The 9,901-nt window shown below is 38.0% G+C and overlaps 1 protein-coding gene across 2 annotated transcripts; it reads right to left on the reverse strand.

Moving 5' to 3' along the window:
• Nucleotides 1–1,710: 1,710 nt before the first annotated feature.
• Nucleotides 1,711–3,475, reverse strand: LOC103421176 (dof zinc finger protein DOF3.6-like). 2 transcript variants are annotated; one of them, XM_008359219.4, is made up of 3 exons: nucleotides 3,248–3,469; nucleotides 2,613–3,051; nucleotides 1,711–2,507 (listed from the first exon to the last, which is right to left on the reverse strand). In XM_008359219.4, exons 1-3 carry the CDS (start codon nucleotides 3,296–3,298, stop codon nucleotides 1,984–1,986), a joined length of 1,014 nt encoding a protein of 337 aa, XP_008357441.1. In that variant the 5' UTR covers nucleotides 3,299–3,469; the 3' UTR covers nucleotides 1,711–1,983. The 2 variants fall into 2 exon arrangements, with proteins under 2 accessions (XP_008357441.1, XP_008357435.1); XM_008359213.4 differs by having other exon boundaries at nucleotides 1,711–3,051; nucleotides 3,248–3,475.
• Between the last annotated feature and the right edge of the window lie 6,426 nt (nucleotides 3,476–9,901).

Consider the following 9,901-nt stretch of genomic DNA (forward strand, 5'->3'; position numbering starts at 1 on the left):
GAAGAACAAATGTAAAAAAAAATAAAAAAATAAAAAAAAAGAAAAAAAAAAGAAATGTAAATTATACCATGGCCCATTTGGAAGAAGAAGAACGTCAGAAGGTGATAAAGAGGAATAAAGTGAAAAGGAAAAATAAAACGCAGGCCCATCTGCTTCAACGAACACAAGCACAGAAGACTACAGAGAGAGAGAGAGAGAGAGAGAGAGAGAGAGTAGATATCACACTTATCAATGAGTGGGTCAACAAAATGAACAAACATAAAAATTGAGGTCGTGGAATTCCGAGCCCTGCATGCTTTGAATTAGTCTTTGATTGCGTTGCATTGCTCTTACCTCTCTGTCTCTCATCAGGCTTCATCAATAGCCATTCCTCCTCTTTTCTGCTTGCCCTTTTGCCACGGCCCATATGCATAATGCATGCTCATTTTCTTCTCACAATAACTGTTTCTGCAGTCTACGTCCCATGACCAATATCAAATATATATATATATATATATATATATATATATATAGAGAGAGAGAGAGAGAGAGAGAGAGAGAGCGTAAGAGTGTCTGCTTTAAGTTTTTGCTTCTGAGCATTCTGGTTGGATTGCTTTATTCGTCCATTGCTTGGCAGCCTTGGTTCTCACAAAAGCAAATCCATGATTCCTCTCTTTTTCATAAGATGACCAACCCCTTTTGGCTTACAATACTAATATGTAATTATTACATCGATCTCTGAGGAGATCAGTAGAGATATAATCGTATCTTGTTATATTCTAACGTGACCAAATTCTATTATTTTCTTGACCCAATTTCAAAAGAATGTTTGGGGGAACCATGTTTGGTTTTAAAGTAGTAAACACTAAAAAAAGTTTTTAAAAAAGGCTTGCACCCAAGTTCTGTGTCGAATTCACTATCTTCAAATAATGCTGCAGAAAAAGAAAAATAACGAAAATAGTTCTTTGACCTACCTAGTATTTGAAAAAACAAATTAATTAACTCATGCACATTTGGTTGAGAAAATTGGATACTTGCATGCATGGTTTTTAGTGGGATTTTTGGCATTTTCTCACATTTCACTTCAAAGTTGTCAACTTTCACTTTCACCCACCCAAAACAAATAAGTACTTCCACTGACCTTATCATTCTTATTATTATTACAAAATCATTATATATGGTACTGTTTTGTATGCATGATAATGATGCTCTCTCTCTCTCCTCCCATGCATCTGTCTCTCTGACGCACAAATCTAAATGTAGTAAACATGTTTTCCTGCTGAGGTGAAAACTGAAAACAAATTAACATCCTATTGAATTCGAATCTCATAAAAACATGAGACAAGAAGCTTTCTGGGAGTTCAAAATTTGCGACATTTACAGGAATTGGGAAAATGGGCGAAGTGGAGTCAGTGTCCCTCTCTCAAGTCCTGATGACACATCACTTTTCGTTCATTAAATTTTTGCTAGAGAGAGAGAGACCATTGAAGACAGTGCTTGGTGAATGACCTAAAGGCAAACCTTTTCAGAGCAATGGTGAAATGTGGATCAAACCAAGTACTTTAGTTAAAACCTAAACCAGAGAGACATAGAGAGACTTACAATCAATGCAAAATCGTACGCACATAATTAATAGTAGGACTCATAATATAATAAATAAATTCAATGAGTAGACATTATTCTTGCATTTTCATTTCTCTTGCATTAGGGTTACTATTAAATGCATGTGGCTGAAAGAAGACATGAGAGGTTTATAACAAGTGATCATCTCATAGTGTTCAGATACAACCCCATGCTACACAAATTAAGGACCAAGTACTCCATACATATGTAATTAAACCCATACACTGATACACGATACCAACAAGCACAACATAAGTACTCAAAGTTAAAAATAAAAACAAAATAAAATACAAAATAGAAAGCCTACCATTTCTTAATTGGTTCCACCTCTAATCAGCAATGATGATTAGGGTTCTTGAAATTCATCACCGTCGACCTTAGTTACAAGAGATGGCTTGTGGAAGAAGAGTTGAGTCCTGATAAATCTGTCCACGCATTCAAATTTCCACCCCAGAACTGGCTATTGTTAATTTCAGGTGAAATAGCAGTACCCAAAGAAGGTCTCGTCAAACTAAGACCATGATTATCTTCAGTCTTCACTGGAGGGGGCAACTGCTCAGTACTAATCCTAGAATTATTCCCAACCATTGGATGGGTTGATGCTTGATGATCGACTCCTAGATCACCAGTTTGAAATGGGTATAAACCTGTTGATGTTGATGATTCGAACCCGGTACCGCCCAAGAATGGAATATGCTGCAAGTTCAAATTACGCCACTGATTATTATGACCCCCTCCTAATATTCCACCACTTAAATTGTTCATATTATTGCCTCCTGCAATCTGATGAAATTGAAACCCCATATGATGATGGTGATGATCAGTCTCTTCCTGCTGGATCTCATTGAAGTTCAATCCCATGTTCCCAGCACCACCATAACGACCTAGACTTTGTATGGATGATGCTAGAAATGGTAGTGATTGATGAGTACTCGGTGGAAGGTTTGAAAAATGATGAGTAATATTACCAATCATATGATCTGATGAGTTGTTGGTAATTGAGTTGGAACCTGTTTGGATATGATCGCCAGTGGCTACTGGAGATTTGGATCGACTGCTGTTGCTGCTGTTGTTGCTTTTGCTTTTCTTGTTTCGACGACATCCTCCTCCCACGGGAACGTTCCTTAGGGAACCTCCTCGGGTCCAATAACGCCTACATGTTTTGCAGAAGTGGCGAGGCTGACTGAGGCTGTAGTTGTTGAAATAGCAAAACTTGGTGTTGGTGGACTCACACCGCGGACACTTGAGCGCGGTTTCTGGTTGTGGAATCTTTGCCAGACGGGCTCGATCAGACATCGAACTGGGTCTGATGGAGCCTGGGCCTCCACCACCACCAATATTGGCTGCACCACCAACATGAGTTACTGACGGTGGTGGAGGCAGTGGTGGAAGCTCATGTGGATTTTCACTTCCAGTAGTAGTACTTCCTAGTGGATGATGATTTGGTTGCTGCAAGATAATAAAAATCAAAAGAAACTATGAGTTAATCAAAAGAAACAAATATTTCTGGTATATTCACAAAGATATCACAAAGGAATAGGAATAATTATCTTTTTAATTTGCTTTTAATTTTGTTCTTCCCTTTTCTCTATTTTGGCGACGATAGAAGTTATTGATGGAAAATTCGAGCTAGAGAAAACCTCACCTGGTGCCAATTGGGAGGATCTAAATAGACTGGAATAGATGAGAAAACCATGGTGTTTGATCTTTTTTCTTCTTTTATAAAGTTTGATGGGTCTTTAGGAAATATGGTGGTGGAGAATCACACCAAGGGAATACCAGAGCCAAGAAAGAAAGAAAAGAGAAAAGAGAAAGCTAGAGAGGAGGAAAGCAAGGGAGAGGCTTTTGTATATTTTTACTTTTATTCCCTCAATTCTCTCTCTTTTTGTTTTATTATATTTAGGGTTTTGGGTGGTCGACGAAATTTCTTCGCATTTAAGCTTTCTTTTGACGCTGTGGACTGTGATTTAATTAGTGTTTAAAAAAAAGCAATTAGTTGCCGCCTCTGCCTGGCTCATGCATGGAACAGAGAGAGAGAAGGTGACACAGTAAAGCAAATTACATATCACTATCTAATTAGCCATTGTGGTGGGATCGCCGCCTCAAGTGAAGTCATCAGATTAACTCCTCATTGGGAGTTGTACGGAATAATTTACATTAATACATTTACAACATGACTAATTTTCGATATTAGTACTCTTGAGCTCCGTTTGTTCACCTTCTTAGCTGGGATTGCACTAGTTTCAAGTACAAAGCTGAATTAGATAAGTCAAAATAGTATAAGAATTATGAAACATTTGATCAATGTCGACTAATCCACGAACTAGAATATTATCAATACCTAATTTTTTTTAATTATTGTTTTTATTCACTTTTGCCTTAAAACCCCTAAAATTTGCACTCATTACATGAAATAAAAATTTAAAAAAAAAATCTAAAATTTTAAAAGGGAAATTTTATTTACACCGAACTTATTCTCTCTACATCCATGTTGTATTTAATTTATCTTTTAGTATCTCTTTAAATTCACTTTTACTTCCTAAGTTACCCTCACAAACTCATCCTAATATGTGCATTTATCTTTACACCCAATTAAAAAATAAAAAAACCAAAATCTAAACCCTAAAATGTCGGTATGTCATTGAAGCAATGAGAAATGTTGAACGGTGTGGGCGAATTTTGTTGCTCTTTCTCCATCGAATCAACTAAGGCACTGAGGTATTCAAAACATTTTCTTCGATTGATAAAATTTACAATCTTTCGATTGTATTGAATGTTGAAATGATTTATAAGTTGCATTAATGGAGAATCGTGAGAGAACTCGATAGGGTTAAGTCATCATCTCATTACTATTATTTGAATCGTTAAATTAAATTCGGCACCCAGAAAGCAGTTGTGGAAAACAATGGTTGTGCTGAAGTCTTCTTGGTACTCTCATTTGAGATTTCAATCTCAATTTGTGTCTTTCGGCTATTTAGGCAAGCTGTTTTAGGATGAGACATTTTGTGCCTTTTGGTTCTCAAACAATATTCAACATCTCATCACTATATTTGGACCTTTAAATAAGGCAATTTCACCAAATTGTCATGGTGAGGCGATTACTGAATGTGGGTTTATAGATAAAAAATAAAAAATAAAAAATAGTTTTAATTGCATATCATTTTTTATGGTAATTGTACAATAGGGTAAAAATAATAATTTACATATAATGTTTGAGTTAGGTATAGAGTAAAGTCATATGGGTTCAAATAAAATTTTCCAATTCTTTTTTTTTTTTTTGAAAATATACGATAGTAGATTTCATTTCATCAAAAAGACTATTACATCGTTTGACTTTTGAAATCATTGCCCTACACAATCCTCAACAAGTAGATCATGAATAACACTTGGAGGAATCTCATTCCTTTCACAGGTTTGGGTTACTGAAAGTCCAATCCATGCAAGTCGATGAGCAACATTGTTCATATTGCGGTGAGTATGGGTAATAGTAGCTTCAGTGATTGGATGGAGAAGTGCTTTGATGTCCTCCACCACTTGTCCCACAGTGGACAAGTTTAGAGATGGGTTCCTTAAAGCCTCCACAATCTGAATTGAGTTCTGTCTCGAAACATAAGTTTTGATAACCCCTGTTTACTGCCCAATACATAGCTTCCCTACAAGCCACTAGTTCCGCATGCAAAGGAGAAAAGATATCCTCATAGCTGCCACAAATTGCCTTCACAAAGTCTCCATTATCATCTCGAATAATCGCCCCAAAACCAGCCTTTGTCCTGGTTTCATTCCAGGCCCCATCTACATTCAATTTGAGCCGTCTCGGAGGATGAGGAGTCCATTTGGCTCTATTATTGGTCCCCGCCGTCGAACTTTGCATATGTTTAGCCTTTCCAAAGGCTATCCACCATTGTCCAGCCCTCTCAACACACACATCAAGGGTATATACTTCCTCATTCCACAGTTTCACATTCCTAGCCCCCATAATGCCCAACAGGTCATGAGGAAGAGATCAAAACTGGATTTGGGGAGCAGTCTCGCTACTTCAGTAATCTAATCAAGAAAAGATGGGTGTTGGACATCCTTCATAATTACTCCCAACCCGGACACCAACCATGCACACCTTGCATACGGGCAGTTTTTCATCACATGAACAGTTGTCTCGCCATGGTAGTTGCAAAGCGTGCAATCTGAATCGGTGATGACATGGCATTTATTCAAATTAGCATGACTTCGTTACTAAGGCGCCATACACAAATTTTGACCTTAGGCGGCATATTTGCATTCCACAATTTTGACCACAATGTACCACCGAAGAGAGGTTGTGTCGAGGATGATGTTATGCTATTTACTGGTTGGAGCCAAGATCTTGCAATGTGATATGCACTTCGGACTGTAAATTTGCCCCGTTTATCACAATGCCAGATTAAGTAAACTGGAGGAGAAGAACGTCGGCTTAATGGGATCGACCAAATAACATCAAATTCCTCTATCGAAAAGAGCTGACTTAGCAGGCCGTGGTTCCAACGATTCTTAGATTGATCAATGAGCTCATCAACCGTTTTGAATGAGCATCTCACAGGTTTGGTTGTGAACAGCCGAAAGGATGTCGAGGTGGGTAGCCAAGGATCCTCTCATATCCTTATCGTAAAACCCCTTCCGACCTTCCGTCTTGCCCCGATAGTGATAATCTTCTGTGCCGTACAAATGCTCTTCCAACAATAAGAAGTATTAGGCAAAACCGATGCCTCCATGAAGGATCCATGTGGAAAGTATTTTGTTTTTAGTACCTGTGCTACCAATGACTGAGGTTCATTAATAATCCTCCATCCTTATTTAGCTAGCATCCCCATATTGAATGCCAAAATATCTCGAAACCCAAGTCCTCATTCGTTTTTTGGGATACACAATCTTTCCCAAGAGCACCAATGCAGTTTTCTTTCACCTTCATCCCCATCTCACCAGAAAGATTCAATGAGTCTGTTCAAGTTCTCACAGAATTGCTTGGGTAGGAGAAAGCAACTTATTGTATAGGTAGGGATTAATTGAGCTATTGCTTTAACTAACACCTCATTTCCCACCGCATTGAGTAGCTTGCCCTTCCATAACCTTTTCCACAAACGGTCCTTTATGTAATTGAAACATTTTGATTTGTTTCTACCCACGAATGTGGGCATGCTTAAATATTTGTCATGTCTTTCTACACGCTGCAGCCTTAACACTACTACAAAAGAGGCTATCACCGACGAACCAAAAACCGACTAGACTCCAATTTATGTCGAAAATTCGACAAAAATATGACATAAAACTATGGAAAATATGACATAAAACTATGGAATGTCGGATTGGAATAGCGAAACCATTGCTAACGTCACGAAAGGGCTTCGATGTCGGTTTATGCACTTAATCCGCCACGGCTCAGCGTCGATTAAAAGCGACACCCATTATGATGACGGTCATAACTGACGTCAACTAGCAGCTAACAAATAAAATACTCAATCTATTGTCGATCCTAACCGACATTACCCAACATCTCGATGAATAAAATAATTATCATGCATTCCTACACAGATGGTACATGGGATGCAAACTTCACAGATTCAATTTATTCAAGAATTCAACTGGGGTCTTTGGGTGTAGAATTTCTTGTTAAATGTATTCTATTTCATATAAATTAGGAAGTACAAATAACACATATATAAGAGCTATTAGAGAATAGGTTACAAGATGAAGATAAAAAAACTAACAATTACATATAATACTAATCAGAGCTCCATGCTTGCATATAATACTAGCAACTGCCATGATGCTTTCCCGTGCTTGCCTTTGTCGAAGACCACAGATTCTGTACCTCCATGCTACCATATATAATACTAGCAGCTCCATGTGCCATGCTTGCCATCAGATCAATGCTCCAATACTTTACGACTTCAACATTAGGGCTCTAATCTCTATAGATTAAACTCAGGTTTTATACCTTTAAAAAATTATGGATTTGTGAACCTGAGTGCATATGGAGTTGAAGATTTTTTTCTTGTATGATATATTTTAATCCGTGAACCTGAGTACATGAATCGGCAAGGGAGGGTGAAAAGTTTACCTCTGAGTGCATTGGCACAAAGATCGATGATGCTACCATTCTGGTGATATAGTAAATCAATGGCTGCGAGGTCTTATGGGTTGATGATGGAAGATTAAGGTTTGGTTTGCAGAAACGGAGGTTAAGGTTTGAGAAAATGTGGAGAGATGAGCTACGGTTTTAGGGTGTGCTTGGACGAAGGGAGAGATAAATGAGGGAGTTAAGCCTCTTGAAATAGGGAGACTGACATCCTCTTTTTCGTTTAAAAAATGGGGGGAAATATCCCGCCCAAAAGAGAAGAAGATGGAAGGATGGGAAATGGAAAAGTCGAGGAAAAAGAAAGAGAATAGGAATGAGAGAGAGAATGATGAAAGAAGGTTGAGTGGGTGGGTACAGAGAGAGACATTATGGAGACGGAAAAGAGAGGGGGTGAAGAAGAACCAGTTTAAAAAAAATGAAAGAAAGAAAAGTGAGAGAAATAAGGTATGTGTGTTAGAGAGAGATAAAGAACCCATGTGAGGGAACCGGCCAAAGAGAAGAAAATTAAAAGATGATGTGATGCACTAATGTGTGTGTAAGAGAGAGAGAGAGAGAGAGAGAGAGAGAAAGAGAGAGAGAGAGAGTCACGTGAAGTAATGGGAACTAGCCAACATTGGGTTTTAAACCATTAAAAAATAATTGTTAGTGTCGGCTACAATTGACATTGGGTTTTACAATATTTAAAAACTATTATTAGTGTCACGTAGAAGTGACACTATTCTTAATGCGACGCGATTTTCTTTTTAAATGACACCACCATTTAAAAAGATTAAAATTTATGTCGGTTATAAGCGACATTAATAGTTTATATCGGTCATACGTGACAACAATTTTGACATCATGAAAAAAGGGTGTTGAAAATATCTTATCTGCCACTATATTATATAAAACTGACACCAGCCACCGACACAATAAGGCACTTTTATAGTAGTGTAAGATTGCCGCCAGTCTCATTTGCATTGTTCTTTTAACATTTCGACTAAAGCAGACCTCACTTTTTCGAAGATTAATTCTCTGTCCAGATACTCTTTCATAATATTGGAGATCAACCATAATCTGTTCGCATTCGACAACCGAGGCTTGGCAATATAATAGACTGTCATCTGCGAATAGCAAGTGACTTATCGATGGTGCCTCTGGGCATATGAAGATACCTGAAATTACTCCCATGCTCTCCCATTGTGCAAGCAACACTGATAGTGCTTCAGCACATAATATAAACAGATATGAAGATAGAAGGTCACCCTGGCGCAATCCTCTTGAAGGGAGAATGTAACCCCGAGGGTACCCATTTAGGATAACCGAGTAGGATACTGTTGACACACATAGCATAACTAGGTTTGTCCATTTTTGAGAGAATCCGAGTTTGCTAAGTATTTGTCGTAAAAATCTCCATTCAATCCGGTCATATGCCTTACTAATATCGAGCTTCAAGGAGATAAAGCCCTTTTTTTTCCTCTTCTTCTCTTGAATAAATAGTTGGCTATTTCAGATGCTAGGATGGTGTTATCCAATATGTTTCTCCCTGGTACAAATGCACTTTGGTTTGGAGATATTATCGAAGGGATGAGAGTTTTCAATCTGTTGGCCAGGACTTTGGAGATAATTCTAAACAGTACATTACACAAGCTGATGGGTCGAACTTGAGTCATCTACTCTGGGCGCTTTGTTTTGGGGATGAGAGTAATATGTGTATAGTTAATCTATTTTAGCAGCTTACTAGATGCATGGAAGTTTCTGATTGCACAATTAATATTCGTCCCCATTATATGCCAGTATTTCTGAAAGAAAAATGGGTTCATCCCGTCGGGCCCTGGGGCCTTTGCCGGCTGCATTTAGAACACTGCTTCTTTAACTTCCTCATCAGAAATATCTTTATCCAAAATCCCATTCATCTATGCAGTGATCTGCTTATCCATTACCTCTAATATTTCTGCCCCATCCAAGCAACCCGTTGAGTAGAAAATGTTATGAAAGTAGTCTGTAGCTATTCTTTCAATACATGCCTCATTACAAACCTATTCATCATTTGCATTCTTGATGCGTTTGATATCATTTTTTGAATTTCAAAATTTCCCTCTTTGGTGGAAAAAATGTGTATTCTGATTGCCTTTCTTAATCCATAGTGCCCGAGAATGCTGTCGCCAATATTTCTCCTCTTGTCCTAGTAAAAGATCTAGCTGTAGTAGT

Source organism: Malus domestica, chromosome 03, assembly GCF_042453785.1.
Source record: "Malus domestica chromosome 03, GDT2T_hap1".
Classification (NCBI taxonomy): domain Eukaryota; kingdom Viridiplantae; phylum Streptophyta; class Magnoliopsida; order Rosales; family Rosaceae; genus Malus; species Malus domestica.